The sequence below is a fragment of the Alosa alosa genome, chromosome 3, assembly GCF_017589495.1.
Source record: "Alosa alosa isolate M-15738 ecotype Scorff River chromosome 3, AALO_Geno_1.1, whole genome shotgun sequence".
Lineage (NCBI taxonomy): Eukaryota > Metazoa > Chordata > Actinopteri > Clupeiformes > Clupeidae > Alosa > Alosa alosa.
Genome location: NC_063191.1, coordinates 11,445,521 through 11,468,607, shown reverse-complemented (window position 1 = coordinate 11,468,607; position 23,087 = coordinate 11,445,521). Strand labels below are relative to the sequence as shown.

The 23,087-nt window shown below is 39.7% G+C and overlaps 1 protein-coding gene across 1 annotated transcript; it reads left to right on the top strand.

The window, feature by feature from the left end:
* Window positions 1-603: 603 nt before the first annotated feature.
* stat4 (signal transducer and activator of transcription 4) lies at window positions 604-22,802 on the top strand. The gene is given in 24 exon segments (XM_048238946.1): window positions 604-1,473; window positions 2,492-2,627; window positions 4,932-5,030; window positions 5,964-6,056; window positions 6,769-6,847; window positions 7,069-7,154; window positions 8,177-8,328; window positions 9,134-9,292; window positions 10,454-10,546; window positions 10,699-10,758; window positions 11,149-11,169; window positions 11,522-11,615; window positions 11,762-11,803; window positions 12,423-12,506; window positions 13,784-13,882; window positions 14,668-14,803; window positions 18,253-18,305; window positions 18,744-18,838; window positions 19,219-19,254; window positions 19,256-19,353; window positions 20,594-20,797; window positions 21,002-21,053; window positions 21,373-21,475; window positions 22,123-22,802. Coding segments are annotated over 24 exon segments (2,247 nt in total). The 5' UTR covers window positions 604-1,315; the 3' UTR covers window positions 22,138-22,802.
* The last annotated feature ends 285 nt before the right edge of the window (window positions 22,803-23,087 follow it).

Genomic DNA, 23,087 nt, shown 5'->3' with positions numbered 1-23,087 from the left:
AAGATAGCTAGGTGGTTACCATGCTCATACTGCACTTTTAATGGCAAACTGCAAACAGAAATGTCTCACTAGCAACAACTCATTACATGTTTCCATTTCCTAACAATGAAGACTCCTTGTAATAACTTAATATTGTGCTGTCAATGTGGCGCAAACAAAGGCTAGAGTTGGATCAGCCTTATCCTTTGTGAGCAACAGCTGGCAAAAGGACGTTATGAGAACCGTTTAGAGACTCTTACAGTGACAATGCGACATTTTACAATAGGCCTACTTCAAGTTCAAATCGGCCATAGGAACATAGTGCACCCCCATGGTTTCTAAATTTGTGCCATTCCAAACTAATAAAAAAAATAATAATATGTAATACATTATTGGCCTTTTGTTTTACTTTATTTGTTTGTGTTTTTTTTTTTTTTTTGGTGGGGGGGGGGGGGGCGCCAATTTGTTGTTGCATACCCCTCAAAAAATGGGTAGCTGCGCCCCTGTGTCAAGCCTAAACGACCTCACCTACAACACGGACTGAACCGACCAGCTAGGAGGAAGCACGTCAAAACACACTGGGAGGGGCCAGTGACTAACATAAGCAAACTGTGTAGTGTGCGAGTTTGTCATTCAGGGCCGAAGGCGCATCTGACTCAGAGGAAGGGGAAGAACTCAAAACGCACACGGAGTTACAGTGGTGAAGTTGCAGGTAGTGTCACTTTATGCCTTTGCTTCCTGTAACCTATACTACACGTGATAAAGACTACCTGAATCTATTTAATCGATTTAATCTATCAAGTTATTCAAAATACGAGTAGTAGTAGACCCATATGGTTTCAATAGTAGCCTAAATGTTATGATTGTAATGGAAGTGTTAGCCTACTATTGTCACCTTTTAGTAATGTCATTTTAATCCGTTTAACAGGGTTAGGTTTACTTGAAAAGAGCATAACTAGGCTATGTAGTCCCGATTGTAAACATGTTTGATAAGGATATATACTGTAATCGCTGATATGGATCTAATAATAGCCTATGGCCAACAATTGCCAACACACAGCAGAAACTATGCGCATTGTGTATTTCAACGTCTTCCAATAGAATACGTCTGCGTTCTTTGTAGCCGTTTTAATTTTTGAATGTCTTCTTTCCCAAGAGCCTAGAGTAGACTACAGTGCAGTCACTTATCTTAGATATTAACATCAAATGTGTTTATTACATGTAGCCTATTGTTAAAAAGATACATGTAAGAATATTATCAAGCACACCTTACAAAGTCCTATGCTAGTCTGAAATGCACCATTGTTTTCTCTTGTAATTATGTGATTATGTCTAGATGTATATTATGTTTGCCTGGCCTTTCAGAATGAGTCAGTGGAAGCAAATTCAACAGTTAGATATCAAGTTTCTGGAGCAGGTTGATTATTTCTATGATGATACCTTCCCAATGGAGGCTCGGCAGGTGTTGGCCAACTGGATTGAGGGGCAAGACTGGTATGTTGTCTGTCATTACTCACCATTGAGTATTAAATGCACTTTCTCAACTGGATAAAGCTTTTGCCACATGAATGAAAAACGTGTGACTACTCAACATTTTAAAGTTGTGTAATTGTTAGAGACTGATGGATGCATGAAAGAAATGCATTGTAAATATGGAAAAGTGTGTCTCACAAATGTGACAGTTTTGTGTGACTGCTTGTGAATGCTTTTCTTATTATAGCAATATTGTGTTCTTGCAATGACTCTTTGTGGTATTGTGTGCAGGTTGTGAAACACATATATCAATGAAATATTACTATCAGTGAGTGGAGTGGTCTGAGATCATATTTGAAATAACTGCTATTTAATAACAGGTACTATTTAATAGCAAGGGTTACATGGAGGAATGGTTGATTTTCAAAGAATAAGTAAACATCAGCCATTGCACTTGTGAGGAGTGAAAACAAAAACATTTTGAAAAAGATTTATCAGCTTATCATAAATCATAGACATTTTCTTTGAATAAAATAAAAATAAAACAAGTTAATATGGGCACAATTTTGGCAGAAATGCTTATATATATTTGCTCTTTGCTATGTGCCACTCAGCTATGGCACATGTGATGAACCACTCTTCTTCTCATCACAACCACAGCTGTGTGTGTGTGTGTGTGAGAGAGAGAGATCTGACTTTGGCTAGATGTATGTAAGCATGTGCTGTATGGTGAATATATGTGCAATGATGTGTGTAATGTCTTTTTTTTTTTTTCTGTATTTATGTATGTATGCTACTGGACACCTTAATTTCCCTCAGGATTATTAAATGATACTCTACTCTACTCTATATATATATATATATATATATATATATATATATATATATATATATATATATATATATATATATATATATATATATAGGCTATATACAGTATATATAAAAAATACAGTATCTTCTGTAGTGTACTGTAGAAAGTAGCACATGAAGTAACAAAAACAGCATTTTGACATCACAAATCTCCTCCAATCTCCAGGGAAACGGCCGCCAACCACGAGTCGATGTCCACTGTGCTGTTTAACAACCTCCTCATCCAGCTTGACCGCCAGTGTTCCCAAGAGCCCAACTTCCTCCTCCGGCACAACCTCAAGAGGATCACACAGCAGCTTCAGGTGAGTACTGTGCACCCATAAACATACCTGCACCATATCTCATGAGGTCTTTTCTGAATGGGCGGTGATTCTTTTATTTATCTCAAGTGGGCTTTTAGAGACCTTCAGGAAGGGTGCTGCTGTCATGGGCATGGGTCTATGAAATGCAACTTCCCTCGATAAGGAGTAGTTCTCACTTGCTGATGATTATTTCCGTGTGTAGACTGTATAGTTGTCCCTCAGTATTTCTAGGGAAGTGAAAGATAACACAGGAAAACACGTTTTGTGCGCTAGCCCTTAGAATCATAATCTTTTTTTACCGTAGCAGTCAGGGTCAGGAGGGTCATGTACACTACCATGGTAATTGTTTCATCATCAAAGAGGCCAATGCAGACATAAAGGCTTTACAATATAGTCAATTTTACATCCTTGTTTTACATTCAGTTCAATGTATTTTATTAAATTATGTAGCAGACACTTTATGTTGCTCCCAAGCAATCTATGGTGCACTACCTACTCTAAAGGTGAACCCATTACCTTAGGTAAGAGCTACTGGCACTCCATGTCATCACCCACACCCAGGGATTGAGTGACCCCTTTATGAAAACAAACTATTGTAATACTATCCGATTCTATAGTGGTTCTATTGTGTATAATACTTTTATGATATGCTGTAATACCCGAATGCAGTCTTATAGTACAACTGTCCCAAAATACTATAAGATATAACAAAAGCGTCTGCGAAATATCACAAACATCAACATAAACATGTCTCAAAATACCATAAGATCCCTATAGTTCTTTATCATTAGGGAGGAAGGTGTGCAAGGGTGTGATAATTCTTTATCATTAGGGAGGAAGGTGTGAAGGTGTGAAAGACGCATAAGTTAGTATCTTAAGCTGCCCTTAAGGACGTCTGTTAGGGCCCCTCAGTAACCCTGAGGCCAGAGCTTGTCACTGTCATGCTTTTGCTGCATTTGATGTGACTTCCGTGGAAACACACCTCAACAGAGAAAGAGAGAGAGGCTTGCGGTCACAGTCTCCGGTGTTGTTTTGGGGTATGATGTTGTAGGAAAGTGATTATTCTACAGAGTTCAGAACACAAAGGTGCAGCTTGCTTAGCATGACAGCCTTTCGTGTGGTGTGTGTCATGTGTTTAGTTCACGATTTCCTCCTGTAAATGAAAAAGTCATCATCACATAAGCTGCAGTGACATTGTCAAAATAGACATGAACTTTCCACGCCTTCAAGTACATGTCTAATTTCAAAACCAAGATTTTTTCTTCCCCCCCCCTCTTTTTTTTCTCTTCTCGGTTTGTTTTTTATTTCTACTGAGCAAGCATTATGTTGCAGACAGGGAGTAGGTGTATGTCGTTTTTGAGTTAAACAACGTCATGAGTCAAAATCGGACGAGCAGCAAACAACCACAGGGTGTAAAATTCCCTTGTGTGAGTGGGAGCAGGGAATCAGGACTCTGCCTAAAACCATAATCATAAGAAACAGCCCCAAGAAGCAAAACAGCACACACACACACACACACACACACACACACAAACGCACATGCACAAACACGCGTGTGTGTATGTGTGAGTCATCATGATTATGATCAGGGCTTTTTTGCCTGTGTGTGGTTGCATGTAGGCTGGGGTATTTCTCCCTTGACACATTCTGAGGGGGCACTGATAGACAGACAGACAGACAGATGGATGGACAAATGTCAGTGTTTTTGGTTGATAGGTGAAGCTATGGAATTTACATGGGGTATTAGAAGAGAGGGTTGTGATCCTACAAGAGGCCACCTAGATGCAGGTGACGTTTTGCTTTGTAGTGTGAGCTCAAAGATGAATTGATATGAGGAAATATCATGTTTCATTTGGGGGAGTATCCTTTAAAATGTGTGGAATGGAAGTTTGGTTACAACATGTTCTACTTTCACTTTGAGTCAAGGTATTGAGGATACTCAAATACTCAGTCAATATGGTACTTTGAAGTCTTAGTTTACAGGAAACACTTTAGTTTCTCACCATTATGCATATGTTTTTATGTAAATATAATGGTAATGCAGTGTTTATAACATGTATGACACTAACCAGGAGTTTTAGTTTCAGTTTCATCCCCTTATCATTTTTTTTTCTTCTTTTCACTTTTGGTGCTGTAAAAATGGTATATCGCAGTTGAAGCACAACAACGATAACATTGTAACAGTACACAGTACACAGTTAGAGCCTCTCTGTGCATCTTGAGTCCCTCTTCCCCCATAACCACACTCACTTCTAGTCAGTCAAACATGGCCACACCTAAAGCTAAGCTCTCTCTGTCCTGTAGATGAAATATAAGACCAACACAGTCCAAGTGGCTGTGATCATCTCCAGTTGTCTGAGAGAGGAGAGGAGGATCATCTCTTTAGCCAACATACAGGAACAGGTAAAACAAACAAACAGTTAGAAAATCAACATGTTTCAATGCACATTGGGTCTTCATAAGGGTTTATGGGAACAGGTAAAGGTGTGCCTTGGGTCTCAATGCCAGTGCACTCTAAAACTACTCCATCAGATGACCACACTATGGACGAAGGAAAGAAAAAGCTGTGCTATTTCCTTTTTTTTCTTATATTTGGGCCAACAAGGCACCCAACATCAACACACTACAGGTGTAAAACAGATTTAATATTGATTTGGCATGTTTACTGCTTTTCATTCTAACTTCAAGCCCTCTTCTTCCTTCTTTAGTTTTTCCCAACAAGGCTCTTCCTTCATGTGTAAAACAGATTTAATAATGATTTGTCATGTTTACTTTCATTCTAACTGGTTGTCATCTCATTTGGGTCTTCATTTGACTGTGAAATTTGGCTGTTAGGCCGGTGCCATTATTTAGATTTAGCTATGCACCGACTGATTATATGATACAAAATAAACTTTTTCCTTTCATTGCACAAAAACAATCAAACCTTGGTTTGTGGCACACCATTTTCTAGGCATCATGAAAGGGGAAAAAATAAATAAGCTGTTGTTCAAAAAAGGTAATAATATAACGAGTTGGCATTGTAATACAGACAGGTACTATACTAGATCTAGGATATGGGACGTAAAATATACTATATTTAATTAAATTAATAGTGCTGTTCCAATTACTTACTTACTTACTTACTTACTTACTTACTTACTGTTCCAATTATTAAGTGTAATTTAAAATTTTGCTTATGCTTTCACTTAAAGTGAAGCACATTATTGGGGCTCTTGTGTCTCTCTTGTGTTGTGTAGTCCTGCACTGCCAATGAAGTAACAAGTTTAGTTAAGTTTAGTCACCAGTTTAGTGCACATCCCACGAATGTCTTCACTTCTCTGCTACTCACTACAGGGGCCTTTGGAAAAGTCCATGCAGAATTCTGAAGCCTTCGAAAGGCAGAAAAACCTGGACAACCGCGTGGCTGTGATTCGGAGTAGCGTTCAGGTAACTGTGATCCACATTTGTGCATGTGAAATTTGTTCAATACACAGCCTCCTTGCACTGGCTCCCAGTTTTTTTTAGGATTCAGTTCAAAGTTGTATTATTTGTTTTTAAGGCACTTAATGGACTGGCCTCAACCTATATCACTGACCTTATACAGCCCTACTCAGTTCAAAGGCCCCTGAGATCCTCAGATAAAGGGCTTCTGCATGTGCCACGCTCACGGCTCAAACAGAGGGGTGATAGAGCCTTTGCAGTTGCTGCTCCACGTCTGTGGAACCAGCTCCCCCTGGATATTAGATCTGCTCCCTCCATTTCTGCCTTCAAATCCAGGCTAAAAACCCACTTTTAGTCCCTGGCCTTCCTTGTTCCCTAACTCCTGCTCATCCTCTGTATTTCTGTGTTGTGTGCCCTGATATTGAAGGTTTACTTTTATTCATGTTTTATAGAATTATGACTATTGGTCCAATGTGTTTTTTCTTGTATTATTTGTCTTTTAAGTTATCCACTGTGCAGCACTTTGGTCAGTTTATGCTGTGTTTAAATGTGCTTTATAAATTAAATGTACTTACTTACTTTGTTAATTTGTCATTCAACCTTTATTTTCATTCCTGGGAGTACAATTTTGGGTAGCCCTCATTTTCAGATGTACACTGTGACCAAACAAACTGCTAACGGGAAATCATATATTTTCGTCTTACCTCATCTCAAACAGATGATGGACCAGGCAGTGAAATACCTGGAGGACATGCAAGATGACTTTGATTTCCGCTATAAAACTCTCCAGTCGCGAGGTTGGTAGATGAAATCCCACTTCTCAAATGCTTCATTGTTCTTGGGAGGCATCCTGACAAAACATTAGTGCCAAATGTGGGTTCACTAGTTCACCCATTGGATTATTTGATAGTCACTAATATAATTATACTACAAAACAATATCCAATGCTGTAGCAAAGGTGTAGTAGATAATATGAAAAGTCGTGGTGGTTGGGTAGAGGCTGTGCATGTGTCCGCAGATCCAGTGGAGAGGAACTCACAGTGCATGAAACAGGAAGTGGCCCTGCTCCAGGAGATCCTCAACCGCCTGGACTTCAAACGGAAGGCAAGTGCACCTCTCTCTCTCTCTCTCTCTCTATCTCTGTCTGTCTGTCTCTCTCTCTCTCACACACACTGTCTCTCTCTCTATCTCTGTCTGTCTCTCTCTCTCTCTCACACACTGAGGCAGTGATACTTACCTGCTCTGTCTGTCCCTCACCCCCCCTCTCTCTCTCTCTGTCTCTCTCTCTCTCTCTCTCTCTGTCTCTCTCTCTCTCCTGGTGCTCCATGAGGGCCTCACAACATGTTTCAGTGTTCCTCCTTGTGACCTTACCTATTTATGTCTCACTGGCTAAAAGCCTGGGTCATCTCAGCCAGGGTTAGGCACTTACATATTTCATTATAAACCAACAAATGCCCACTTCTCCCCTTTGAGTGAACTCATATGTTTATACTGTATATCACCACCTAAAGGATGTCTACATTAAGTCCTTACATAAGCTGTTGGACAAAAATCATTCCCAAAAACCCTGTTGATTTTAAGGTCAATGGTGTCATAATTTGAGATGGTTTTGAGGCTCTACCAAAGATTCTGTAGAACTGGTCTCTGGTTCTACAGTACCTAGAACCTGGCTGTGTATAATATTTAGCATCAATGATATTTTAAAAAGAATTGACCCCTAACATTTTTTTAATGGAACATAGATAACATATAAGTGGGTGGAGGAAAATGTCAGCACATAATATCTTATCTTTATGTCTGACTCAGCCACAGGATCCTACTTTTAATAACTAACGAGTGTGTTAAATGACAACACTGCCTTAGAGTATATCTGTTGATCTCTGGGCTATCCTCAGAACTAATGGTCTGTGTATGGCTATCAACACTGAATGAGAGATCACAAGGCCCTCAGAAATGGACTTACTGACTGTCATCACTATAGATACTACTGCTACTCACTGACTTTTATCCTTAATAATAATAATAATAATAATAATAATAATAATAATAATAATAATATATATAAGAGATAAGGTTGCTAGAATTAGAACTGGGAAGAACTTACCTTTCAAGGATCCCCTGTGCAGGAAATACTGTCCAAGATGGCTGATGTCATCAAGGAAATCAACGACATGATGAGCACACAGCTGAACTTGGAGCTCATGGATTGGAAACGACGGCAGCAGATCACCTGTATCGGAGGTCCGGTTCTCACTGGGATGGACCAGCTACAGAACTGGTACGGCTGGACCTCCACAGTGACTACACACGATGTGACAGTTGTTTGCATTACTCTGACACGCTACACAGGTTGCACATGTTGGGAACAGAAGTACTAATTACACACAGTATGCATATTACTAGATTATTACTATAGTTATAAATCCAATCAGAAGATAAGTCTTCTGTCCCTGCCCAGATGGGAGTCATTACACAGTGTCATTGCAGTGGGCAGTGCAGGGCAATATATCCAATCTGCCTATACTATAGTTTTACTATATCCAATCTGATTATACTATAGTTTTACTTTTTACAAAAGCTCTCAGAGTATATTGAATGTGTTTAGATTAAATTCAAATAGATTTTGCAATGAAACTGAATTTGGTTTGGTTTGGGTAGAAGATGCCCATGTATGTAAAATACATGGAGGGTATTTTGGGATATATGATTTGTAGCTTTGAATTATGTTCCTCCATCTCCCAGTAGCCCAGTTTTCTGCCCAGCCATTCACTTGTGTATTCTTGTTTGACTGACATCCTGGACTAACAATCTTTAAAATAGCTCCTTTAGTCATCTGATGGGCCAAAACTTTATCCTGGCTCCAAAACCACCAAAGGGAATGTCTCTAGAAGGCAATTAAGTCTGTACAATAAGAATTGCTTACTGAGGCCCTTTAGACAAAACACAAGACACAATGACGAAATGGTTGTCTCACAAAATACATTTCTCTACTCAGTCTAGCTGAAGTTTGTGAATGTTAACCATTCCCACAATGTTAGGACTGTACATTGTAATGTATAGCTTTCTTTGTTCTCTTTTCGTAGGTTCACCTTGACAGCACAGAGCTTGTTTCAGATCAAACGGCAACTGGACAAACTGGGCGAACTCATCCACAAAGTCACCTATGAGAGTGACCCCATCCCCTTACAGAAACCACAGATGGAAGAGCAGGTCAAATTTCTCATCTATCACCTCATCAAAAGGTACAGTGGAACTACTGGACATAAGTGTTATAAACTATGTCAGATTCAACTTTGTTGAATGCCAAAAAAATGGTTAATAGATTAACAGGTTATATATACAGTACATATCAGGTTAACAAAAGGTAGAAAAATGTACGGTGGATGGTAGCTTTGCAGGATTACATTCAATTAACCTGACCAAACCTAAAGCGGTTTTGGGGGAATGACCATCTGAATGATACAATAACAAATGCACAATATCCCCTCTGTGGTGGTACAGTTGTGCTGATTATACAGACCACAGAACTAGCTGTCTGGCCGCTTTTGTTGGATTTTGCTGCATCATGCCATGTGCTTCACACTGTTTATCCAAGGTTGTTCTCTATGGGTGAAGAGAATTGATTTGATTTCTGTCACCAACCTGGTATTTATCATGTGGTGATGGAAGTACTGCTTACATCAGCTAGGACAACCCCGAGCTATTGAGGTGAAATTAAATCCAAGAATTTTCCCTGTCTGCATTGCTCCCCTTGTGTCTTCGTTCATGGCACACTTAAACGCCCTCACACTCCGAAAGTTGTTTCGGATTGATTCTGGAGGTATTTGGTCTATTTCTTGTCCCACTTTTTGACTGGCAGAAATGCACCACTATTTCACCAGACTGGCACAGCAAGGTTATATCATCAAACATGAAAAAATTCCAAACCCGGGCCCGTCTATTTTTAGACGCCCACCTTTCAAATTGACCCAGTTGGTTTTTACTGGCATTGAATCGGTGTTTAGCAGAAAGAGAAAGGTGCAAGGGTGGAGCCCTCTCTCTGGTGCCTTGCTTCTGATGGGGAAAAAAAGAAAGTGTGAACAACCTTTGTTCTTGGTGAGAGAGACGGTACAGGCCTTTGTTCTTGGTGAGAGAGACGGTACAGGCCTTTGTTCACATTAAAGCTGTGAGCTTATTTTTTGAGTTTCTCAACCAGTGCGCATGCCAAAAATGCAGAGTAACAGCATTTGTCAAAAATGGTGGCCTTCAAAGGTTATCTCCTGGTTATCTAGGTTACTTACCTACCAAAATACCTAGATAGAGAGAAGCATGGCAAAATGTGGCACTGGTAGAATGGTCAACCTGTGTTTGTGTTTTTTTTTTTTTTGACCAAGCAATGATGCTCTTGTCCGTCTTGTCTGTAGTTCCTTCGTAGTGGAAAAGCAACCGTGTATGCCCACGCACCCACAGAAACCACTTATCATCAAAACACAAGTGCAGTTCACCACCAAGGTCAGGTACGCAATGGACCTCTTTATGTCTCACACCATGCAACATCAATTGAAATAGAACAACTCTCTCTTTCCACATCAGTTATGTGGGACTAGTTTTCCAAGCACTGCAGTTGGTGGTGGTTAATATTTTTCTTTGTTTGACGCCTGTGGCGTAGGTTACTGGTGAAACTGCCAGAGGTGGACTACCAGCTAAAAGTGAAGACAACATTTGACAAGTGAGTGCCTCTGCTTTTCCTTCAAATGTATCTGGTTGCGTAAATTGGCGCTTACCCATCGCAATCAGACCATTTTTTTTCCCCACAGTTTTGCACACGCTCACACACACCACACATCACATGAAAATAAAACCTGTTAATGAACCAGTAGAGCCTGCACGGTAACATGTAGTAATTCATAAAAACACACACACACCAGCCACGCACACACACACACACACACACACACACACACACACACACACACACACACACACACACACATCACATGAAAATGTAATGTCACACACCTGTAGTAGTAACACATGTGAGAACGGATATACCACAAGATTTTGTTGTCGTTGTTGCAGATGGTGATTCTGTTGTTTTTGTTTAATGTTGTGTGTGCAGGGATCCGCCACCAGGCAAAGTGTGAGTATCACTGACTTCCTGTTTTCTTCTAGACCAGTTTCACTTAGCAGGTCACACACTCAGCAGCACTTACATAACACAGTAATATTAGCTGTAACCATCTGTAAATGCTATTTATCTAATTAGCCTAAAAAGTTGTTCTGTGAATAGGTGAATGCTTAAGTGTTAAATGCTATTCTAATACTGCAACTGTAGCTTTAGAGTTTAAATGTAAAAATACTTAAATGTTAATATCTTAAAAGTTATTCTGTTGCCGTAAGTCACTTTGGATAAACATGTAAATGAATATGTTCATATAGCACAACACGTGGTTAGTCTTGTGTGTTATTTTGTACTTTTCTTTCCATTTTAGGAATAGGCAGTTTTTTATCCTGACCCAAAACACAAAGGTGATGGATGTGGAGGAGTCCTCCAATGGCTGCCTCTCAGTGGAGTTCAGACACCTGGTAATCTGCCTTTAATAGACACTATGTTTACACAGCATACATGTACATCCCTTAATGTACGGTGTAGTAACTGCATGTGAACATAAATGTGCCATTAAAAGGGAGATATTTTTTAAAAATGACTTTGATCACTTCTGTCAATGCAGCAACTGAAAGAAAAGAAGTTTAGTGGCACAAAGGGAAATGAGGTAAGACATTCACTTTATTTTTTTGTCACAGTTTGGTTTGACATGAGTAAAACTGAACATTAGTTCAGATCATGTATGGATGGACTGTACATGGCTATGTTAATTTCTTAGGTATGTTTATCTATATGTTTTTGTCAGTTAATCTTCCAGCTATTCATGTGTTCACTCCTACTTCTAATTCTGCTCTTCTCTCCTCAACTTTCACCCCGACTACACGTAAACACTTAACAGTAGAGGGCGACATTGCACAGTTTGCCAAAATAAAACCACATTCACTGATTGTTTAAGGAGATACAGTAAGCAACCTGTTTACCCCGCTGGTGGCTTTTAGGATGGCCTCACAAAAACACAGGGAAAGATACATGATAACTATTGGGATATCCATCACAATGGGCATTCTTTTCCATATCCACATAATGTAAAAATGTCCAGGCAAAATGTCCAAGGAAAGAAATGTTTTTTAATTTTATTGTTCAGTCCCCAGCCACTTGAATGCTCACTGTTTATGTGTATGTGTTTCTCATTCTCTTGTGTGTGTGTGTGTGTGTGTGTGTGTGTGTGTGTGTGTGTGTGTGTGTGTGTGTGTGTGTGTGTGTGTGTGTGCGTGTGTATTCTACAGGGCCCCCTTACTGTGACTGAGGAGCTTCACTCTCTCAGCTTTGAAGCCCAGTTCTGTCTGCAGGGAATGACCATCGACCTGGCGGTCAGTCCCCTCACACTCTCACACCCATAGACTGTATATATAGAACAGTTCTAGTCTATGCTCACACCTCCTCCTAGAGGTGGGGCTCTCACTGTCTTTTCACTTTCGATCTTAAGGTCTTCAGTATTACAACCACTGTTACTACCAACTACAAGCCACAACATATACTAAGCTAGTGACACCTCAACATTCAGCTTAGTTGTATTTTCTGTTGATATGAATGCCATTGTATGAAGTAATGTCTCTACGCCACCATGGCTACAGTATGTTCACATTAGATTAGATTAGATTCAAGCAGAATACAGGTACAGAGTCAATGAAATGCAGTTGACATCCAACCAGAAGTGCAAAGAAGCATTAAGTACCAAGTGCAGGTAGAGTATGGTATTCTGTGCAGTTGTGTAGACAGTAGAGATTAAAATTTACAGTGTATAGTTGGATAAATACAGGTTTTCCAGATGACATGTCTACAGAGAAAAGTAGAGTTAGGTATGTATAGTATATGAGTATAAATAGACATCATTACCAGGCCAAATCTGATTTTTTCAGTTTATATGACACATATCTTATTTGGTCATAACAGTGTGGACACCTCAAGTCATATGGAATCTGACTTTTTTTATTCTGATTTGGGCCACTTCCATATGTGTTCCTAAACGAGATACAGGTCTTTTTGCAATGTGACCTCAATCTGAATGGTCATACTGCAATTCATGTGACATGTGACAATAAACAATTTGATGGGTTGTTAGACCACGTTTGAAACCGTCCGTTTGAAAACATATCAAAACAAGCACTCTAACAGCGCCTCAGAACAATGTTGCTGCAATGTCATAAAATGCCTAAAAGCCTTAAGGTCATGTTTAAATGAGCCAAAGACTCACTGGGTCAGCAAAATATGCACAAAGTCAATGAAGTCAAGTCAAGTTTATTTATATAGCGCATTTCATAAACAGAAGTCATTCAATGTGCTTTACATAAACAAAAGCAAACAGTAATAGCAAATAAAAGCATAGAAGGGCAATAGTCAAATAATAGTGTAGCTGTCATGCATCTGTATGCTGAAACATACTGTACATATGCATGCATGACAGTTCACGTTTTGTAACGCTATATAGACTGGATCTCTATGAACGTGTAACATTTTATAGAGACTAGATCTAGTCTAGAACTCAAACTAAGCTCCTTTTCTTCTTCCTCTCTCTCTGTCCCTCTCTCCCTCATCCGTCCTCTCTCTCTCTGTCCCTCTCTCCCTCATCCGTCCTCTCTCTCCTCAGACGTGCTCCCTGCCTCTGGTGGTGATCTCCAACGTGAGCCAGCTCCCTGCTGGCTGGGCCTCGGTCATGTGGTATAACCTGCTGACTGATGAGCCGGAGGTAATAATCATACTTGCACGTGCACTTCAAAAACCTTGTGCACTTAGCACACAATACAGTTGATGGCCAAACTGTAAGCATACACACACACACACACACACATTAACAGCACACAATTGTCAGATTCCATACCGAGTCATACAGAGTGCTAACCAGTGGCAGCAAGGCACCTAACCCCTCACTGCCGAGGGTTGCCCCCGAGCCCGACCCGAAGTGCCCTTGAGGGCACCTAACCCCTCACTGCTCCCCGGGATTAAGTGTGCAGCTTCACCTCACTGTGTGTTCACTGTGTGTTCACTGTGTGCTGTTTGTGTTTCACTAATTCACCGATTGGGTTAAATGCAGAGACCAAATTTCCCTCACGGGATCAAAAAAGTATATATACTTATATAAATTACACTGCATGTGCATCGTTTACAGCTCTCACCCACTTACTCACACACACACACATATTATGCACACCACATTACAAATGCATTGTTGACTGCTGTGCTCTCTCTCTCTGTCTCTCTCCTTTAAACACACACACACACACACACACACACACACACACAACACACACACACACACACACAGGGAACCATGGGTAATTATAAATTGATAGGCATCGCCATTAGAGTTGAGTTGAGTTGAGACACATACACACACACACATCTCATAAACTCTTTCTCACAGCCTTTTCTCACCTCGATCTCTCTCACATTCACACACACACACACACACACACACACACACACACACTATTCTCACCTCTCTCTCACCTCTCTTGTCCTGTGTTCCATCAGAACCTGAGTTTCTTTAGTAGCCCTCCCAGGGGCACATGGAGCCAGCTCTCCGAGGTGCTCAGCTGGCAGTTCTCCTCCTTCGCCGGACGCGGCCTCAACAAGGAGCAGCTGAGCATGCTGGGAGAAAAACTCCTGGGTGAGTCGGACCGCTACACCACGTAACGTCACTCTACTGCAACGCATCTGTTTTTGTGCACTAACTAAACATTACTTTGTGTACTCATTTACTGCACTAACTAAACATTACTTTTTTCACTCATTTAGTGCACTAACTAAACATTACTTTGTGTTTGTTTCACTTATTTGTGGTTTCCTTTGAAGTCTTTCTGTGTTTTTTTTTTTTTAGTTGCATTAATCTGTTCAATTACAGTTTTACACCAGCCAACTATATAAGACATAATTTGAGATATAAATGATTAACATAAACTATTGAGATGCTGACCAAATGACGGCAACATTTATGTTCTTTATCACTGGTTGGCTAATCCATGCTGATTATTACATGAACAATTAAATGTGTTTCATGTCTGGGCATGCGATGGAGAAATAATCCCAATTCTGAAGCATCATCTGGGAAAACAAACATGTATTCCATGACAAAGGTCATCCTTACCATGGAAAAAAAATTAAATGTGTCTAACGTGAGAAATGTGAATTCTGCAAACAAAAATAGAACTGTTGTTAAAATGTTAATTTAGGTCTATATTTTATTGTTTGTAACTGACCTGATTGAATCTGATGGAGAATTACACTCTTTTTACATCATAAATATGGTGTGCAATACAGAAACAACATTTTTCACATGTGTAGCGAAGGGAGAGAGCAGTGACCCCACGTCTTAAACCCGGGTCTCCGGGGCATTAACCCTGCAGCTTGACCGCAACGCCAAAGAGCCAGGCCCGTTGGTAAAGAGCACATACAAACTGCCAGGCCAACATGACAATATTATGGTAAATGGACTCAAGGTTTCAACAAATTGTTAGCATTTGACAAATTCCAGATTGACAAGGGAATGGTAGAGCAATATCTATGCTCAGCTTGCCTAGTGACATTTGTAAGGCTCTTGTTTATAAGTCATCAAGTTCAATGGCCATGACATGACACTTTGATAGGAAAGTTTGAACACTTTACTTGACATATCGACAAGTCACTGTCAAACGTGTCATGACATATAAACGTTTATGACATAACGTTTGTCTCATGAAGTGTCATTCGGTTTTTGTGTCATGTGTTCATGACAGTGTCATGTCACTCTTATGTCGATACTGTCAAGTAAAGTGTTACCAAAAGTTTATGCTACACATACAGTCCAAAGTGTCTGCTACACATGCTACACATACATGTCCAAAGTGTCTGTGCAAAGCTGATTTATACCAATGTAAAGTATGATGAACAAATTGTGCCTGTACATTTTCTTACATTTAAAATCTTTAATGGTGCGTTATGGATGTGACGTTAATGTGAATTTACAAGGCTGGAGACTTTATTATACCTCAAAGCCGATAAACGTCTGTTCTGGTGGCATGCCAGTTTCAACACATTTCACCTTAGTGTTTACAATTGACATTTCAGAGATTATTAGGCTGATCAAAACCACAGGAAGGCCTAAGCATTAGCAAAACAAAACATAATATTAAAATACTTCTAGTGATTGACATAGCCTATTTTTGAGTGGCCTAATAGCGAAAATTTGAGTGATTATCTTCCCCTAATTGTCATACTGTTGTTATAAACCTCCACCATCATCAAACATGTTCTGAATGCCTCTTCTAAAAATCTGATAGGCCTACGGCATGGCACAGTCCACCTTACTGTGATCACAGAATTGTTTATCCACCTCTTATTTTACCACTACATTCCTGGTCTTGAAATATTCACAGGAATCCATAGTAATTAAATATTCATGTTGTTTTATCCGACATTAGTTGTATAGTCCATCTTATACACACCCATGAAGCCAACAAAGAAAATGCAAAAATAGAGACTTTTGTATAATTATTCCATTTTGTGTAGTCATTATCAGAACCTGACATGGCCTACAAATCCAAATAGTCTACAAGAAACCACAGAAATGCATACTTTTATTTTCAGTATGCATTTTGGGTATCTTAGCTTTCTAAAGATGTCCAGCATTTGATGGTAGGCCGAAAGAACACACTGCCCTCTGAAGTAGGCAGTGCAATGTTGGGCGGGAAAGCCTAGAAATGCCCAACATGTTAAGGGGAAGATTTAAAAAGAGAGACTGGCACTCTTGCACTCTATTTGTGTGGTCCAGGTACTGTTGCATAAAAAATGGTTGTCATTCACAAGACTACTTTTACTTTTATACTTCCAAGCTACTTCCAAGCCTGTACTTTGTTACTTTTACTTGAGTAAAGAAGTTAAATCAGTACTTCTACTTTTACCAGAGTATTTTTTAACACAAGTATTTGTACTTCTACTTGAGTACGGGAAGTGAATACTTTTGCCATCTCTGCCACAGAGTAACATGAGTAACGTCAGCGATAAGCTAGATGTACCGCATAGTGGTACAAAATATGACCGCCGCTCAGTCCTACACATTCTCTTCGCAAAACTAAATCTCGCTTGTCAATTTGTCTCCATCTCAATGAGTGTATGCATGTGTAGGTTTGCTTTTGTGTATAAGAGTGTGTTTGTGTGTGTGTGTTTGGGTGCTAATGGTGTGTGTGTGTGTTTATGTGTGTGTGTGTTTGTGTGTGTGTGTGTGTGTGTGCACATGTGCAGATGTCCATGTGCACGTGCATATGCGTGCCTGTGTGTGTGTGTTTGTTTGTTTGTGCATTCGTGTAGGTGGGTGTTTGTGCATGTGTGTGTGTGTGTGTGCGCTTGCCTGTCTGTATGTGTTTGTGTGTGTGTGTGTGTGTGTGTGTGTGTGTGCGCGTGCATGTACTGTATGTGTGCAAATCACAAATGAGTGGGTAGTTGGTGTTTCAGTAACCCGGAAATCATTGACCAAAATTGATGACAGTAAAAGAAAAAATTATTTCTTTTTTATATTTTAAATGACTTGTTGTCCTGATTCTTCCTGTGGATCTTAGTGGGCACTGACGAAGCAATAATTTTATTGCTAGTTTTTCATAATTACTATTTCAATTGTTTCATATCAAAATTCACTACTTTAGTATGTGTTTTATGTAGTTTGTGGAGGACTGGTTCAGACACGTCACATCCATAACGTGAAACCGTCACACATTTCCTACATAATGAATTACAAAAATGACACAGTTTCAAAAACACACTTTTTGTGTTCATTCAAGTCTCCCACATGCATACATATATCATGGTTTCCGCAGTTTCCTTCAGAATTCACAGAGTTTGTAGAAAACCTGTAATCTCTCATAAAAGTGTATCACATCCACAACGCTGATAAAATGCCTTGTATTTTTATTATGGATAATAATAATTATGATGAAGTCATCATAATTCAAAAGTAAAATGCAGGTTTTACAGAGCTATTTAAAATGGTTGGTTGGATGGTTAGTTATGGTTTCCCAACATCGTTCTCACAACATTCTGTGATGTCAGGCCTTCAGTGTAAAGGAGTGTTTCTGCTTGCACCTGCAGGCCAGCAACCAGCACACAATGACTGTCAGGTGTCCTGGTCCAAGTTTTGCAAGGTGAGCTCTCCACTACACCGTGAAGTGACCCTCCAGATACAACACAAATTGCTACAAATAAGCATCATTGCACATAAAACAAGTAAACTTTTTGTTTTGATAAGACATATTATAATAAGATAGGCTGTCCATTAAATTGTCAAAATGATCTTGCTGAGAAAACGTAAGTCTCTTTATACTAAAAACAATACCAACTAGATTTTTGATCTTCATAGAATGTGGATGATTTCAGTTGTATGTTAGACTTTCAATTCTCATCTGAACATAATAACATTTTGATGAGCATAAGATTTTCTTGTCCCTGTTGTGAGGCTAAAGATAAATTATTATCACCCATGATCCTGGTAAGGGGGAGAGGGTATTGTAATTGGTTCTGTGGCATTGAGGGTATTTTAAATGTCCGTAAGTCTGTGTTGGTAATAGTGTTTTCTTATACAGGAAAATATTCCTGGGAAGCCGTTTAGCTTCTGGATTTGGTTGGATTCTATTCTAGACCTCATTAAGAAGCACTTGCTTCCTGTATGGATTGATGGGTGAGGCCCACGCACAAATTACATGCATCTGTAAACACACACACATACATGCACGTATGCACACACTCCCACACACACAGGCACACACTCCCACACACACACGCGCACACACACTCACGCACACACATACGCACACACACACGCACGCACACACTCCCACACACACACACCCACACCTAGTGCTGATAGAGAATACTGCTTATTCTTCTGACTTTGCTTTCTGCTTTGTTTACTTCTTGAATGTACACTGATACACTAGAAGCGTCGTTCATCACGCTCCAATCAATGTCATACCTGTATCTGTTGCAAACACACTTTCATAGTTTTGCTGTGCAAAATAAATATTTTCTGTCCCAAATTCTTGGCTTTGATTACCACAGCAACATAATGGGCTTTGTGAGCAAGGAGACGGAGCGCCCTTCTGAGGGAGAAAGATTCCGGAACTTTCTTGCTGCGCTTCAGCGAGAGCCACCTGGGCGGGATCACCTTCACCTGGGTGGAACAGGCCGACAATGGTGAGCGAGTGCTGAGTCTCCAGGAAGCATGAGACACTGCTCAGTGGCTAAAATCAGGAAGCGGATAAAAACGTAACCATGGTAACAAGAACATTGTGGTAATAGCAGAGAGGGTTGAAATGAAGTAATCAAGGATCTTTGGTGGGTCATGCTGCGTTCTGCAACCCTGGAAACAACACAACAAACAACACGTCTGTTACGTCATTTGGGTACATTTGCAAGTACAGTCTGGCACTATGAATGTGGATGGCACACACTACCAGATCAGTCTGTCACCTACAGTAGACAATCAGTCTACCATGTAGACATTGTTGCAGAAAACTGTGAAATGACATACACACATAGCACGTAATGGCACCGACACGAGTGCGCTGACACTTTCTGTCACCTGCCCATACAGTACACACCATTTGAACGTGATAAGCATGGGATAAACAATGGATTTTATTGAGTGATTTTTTTTGTGTGTCCACAAAAAGGCAGCGGTGTGCTGGGTTATATTGAGAACAATGGAATCTAAGTAACTGAATTGTGAAAGCGGAGTGTGCTGCACTTATTTCGGCGTCTATGTGCTGGAGCCTTAAGGGGATATCCAGTACCAGTAGAAAAATCAGTTTTAGCCTTATTGGAAAGTTCAGTGAATGTAGCCTACAGCCTTTAGCAGTTCAGTATGTGAACTCAGCAACACATTGGTGTGTGAACATAAAACAGCTTTGCATATGGCTCTGGTTATAGCTCAGTCTTTTGTCTCAGCAACTCAACACTATGTTTGGTAATACAATTCCTGTCATTTGGCATGGAAAGGCATAGAATGTTGTTTAGCTGACAAAACAGCTAAACATCAACACTACAATTGTGGGATGACCCTTCAAGTCAAACAGATACAGGCATATTATCAAAAAGCCTTTTGAAAGCAATTGTTCTGATGCTGGTGTTTGGGTTGGAATGTGGCCTGAATTATATATTATATGAGTGTCTGTAACTCACACATGTTACAGCTCCTCAGAAAAGAGAACAGAGCTAGGAGGAGCCTGCTGGAGGGGAATCCCGAGCAGGCCGGTGCCCCACATTCCAGCGGCTCACGCCATACTCAGGCCATACTTACCAGCGCGGCTGCTGTGGTTCTGTACATACCAAACACTGTTGCCTTATTTGTAGAGGTTTTTTTTTTTTTTTTTTTTTTACATTTTGCAACGGTTGTTGTCATGGGGTATTCATTAACCAGATCCCACTTCCACAGGGGAGGCCAAGTTCATCTCAGTGGAACCCTACACAAAGAACCGACTCTCTGCTCTTCCATTTCCTGACATCATCCGGGACTACAAGGTTATTGCGGATGGCATTGTGCCGGAGAACCCTCTTAAGTTCCTGTATCCCGATATTCCCAAAGACGAGGCATTTGGGAAGTATTATAACAGTCAGCAGAGCAAAGGCAAGATTCACAGTGAGCGACTTTGGCAGAAACCATTTCTTATTTTCAGACATTTCATTTTACACCTATTTAATTATTTACAGGCTAAATTTATTTTCCTGACAATTATCAACACAGTTACTGTATCTCCTACTTAGAGATGTTGTTCTCTTTGTAGGTATTGATCCTTAGTGTTATGCAGCCATTAAACAGGTTTCATTGTTCCTCTTCCAACAGTTTTTCCATACTTTCCCATGTCTCTGATTCCAATCTCCACTCTAACCTCAATGTAAGTACACATGGTTTCATTTATCTGAGAGAGAGAGAGAGTGAGAGAGAAGTGGGTGATGACTCAAGATTCCAAAGTAAAACATACACTATTCCAAAGTACTAACATACACAAAGTAAACATAGACTATCGAAGACTATAGACTAATAGAGGGAGTATATACTGTTTGTAGTGATTTATCCCAGAATAACTCATTTTTCAATACATTGTCAGTCACTCTAATTCATTATAATCCTCGTACTGTATGTTGTTGTTCACACTCTAACTTCTCCTTGTATTTGTGTCCTTCATTTGTCCACCGGTTTATTGATGTGTACAGAACCCATGCAACGACACCAACATGTTCCTCCCCAGAGCCACCCATGAGTCCTGGCATGTTCGATGCCCTCAGCCAGACCCTGAGCCCGTTTGAGATGGCTGCTGTAAGTTCTTCATCCTCAAACCCTCAGCTTCCTACTGTATGATATGGAGGCTCGAGGATAAAGGTTCATGTTCTAGCTGGGCCTGTAGAATAATTTGAGACATATTCTTATGTTATGGGGCTACATAACCAAAACTGGATTGAACTGATATTGATTTTCTGACTTATCAGGTTATGTTGTTAGTTAAATCGTCTTTGAAATTTAATTATACCCAAAAATCTCTTCTAGATTATTCTTGCTGGAACCAAGGATCAATTCCTCTATTTTAGTCAGTACTTTTGAATTTAAAACAGATGCTTACCCTGACAGAGGCAAATTCTTGTTTCACTCAGATCTGGTACTGGCAGACGTTCAAGTCTTACTGTGTTTTAAAATAGACCATGTGAGAGTAGTTCAGCATTTCTGTGCTTGTTCTTCCTAAAAGCCCCTTTCTCACTGTCTGGTAACAATTAATTACTTTTTCCATTCAACCATGAGTTTAGATTCCTCATATTGTGTGGGTATTTCAAATATGTTTCTTAAAAGATCTTTAACCCTGGCCAAATATTTGTGGCCACAAGGGAACTTGCAAAAGCCACAACTTTGCCATAACTAACACGTTTCAGACATTGTTTTTAATATATTACCAACTCTTGATTTTGTTTCAGATCAGTTCACCATAGGCCTGACAAAGAAAATTCTGAGAAATGTTCTGTTGAGATCTCTGCTACATCTGCACATTCTGATGGATGGACTGGAGGCTTGCATGACATGTTTCTCTTTTCTCGTTCCCTTGCAGAAGGCCTTGTTTGTCTTAAGTGTAACGTGATATGCCCAATATGTCAAAATGTGATCATTTAGTTTAAATGCCTTTAAATGTAACTGTGGAAAGTGGAATGTGGCATGTGAGTTAAGATTGATTTGCCATTCAAAAAGGAAGAAAAACAACAAAGATAGCAGAACAATGTCACATTGAGCTTGACAATCATCGGGGTGCTTAAAAGAGCCTTACAATCAAAAACAATTTACTATTCATTTTTTTTTCTTGTTTCTTTTTAAAAAATATTATTTCGACTGTGTTGAACCATTCTTCAGACAAACAAATCTGGCATTGCTGGAAAAAGCCACGATGAACCCAATATATATATACAGTATGTGTCCATCCTTTTCTCCAGGATTCTGTAACCAGTTACATAATACTCTTGGTGACATTTTGTTTTATCATTTAATATTTACAATGGCTGTGTTGATGTTCTCATTATGTTGACCTGGGTGCTTTATAGGTTGTCTGTTTATACAAAAGTGTTTATTTTTAAACTATAAACTATAATAAAACTATTAAAAACAATATGCCTCAAACACCAATATTTGCCATGGATATTCAACTGTCAATTGCAGGCAAAGCAACAATCCATATTTGCATAAGGTTGCTGGTCAGGTTACTCTCCCACTCACTTCCTGTCATTCTCCATTATTCTGTCAATTAAAGGCATAAAACCCCCCAAAAAATATACTTAAAAAAAAAAAAGAAACACAGGTACTTGACACACATCATCTATCTGGACACGGAACTCTGACAATGACACATAGCCTACTCAAAGTACTCAAGGGTCCTACAGTATGCAAAACATTA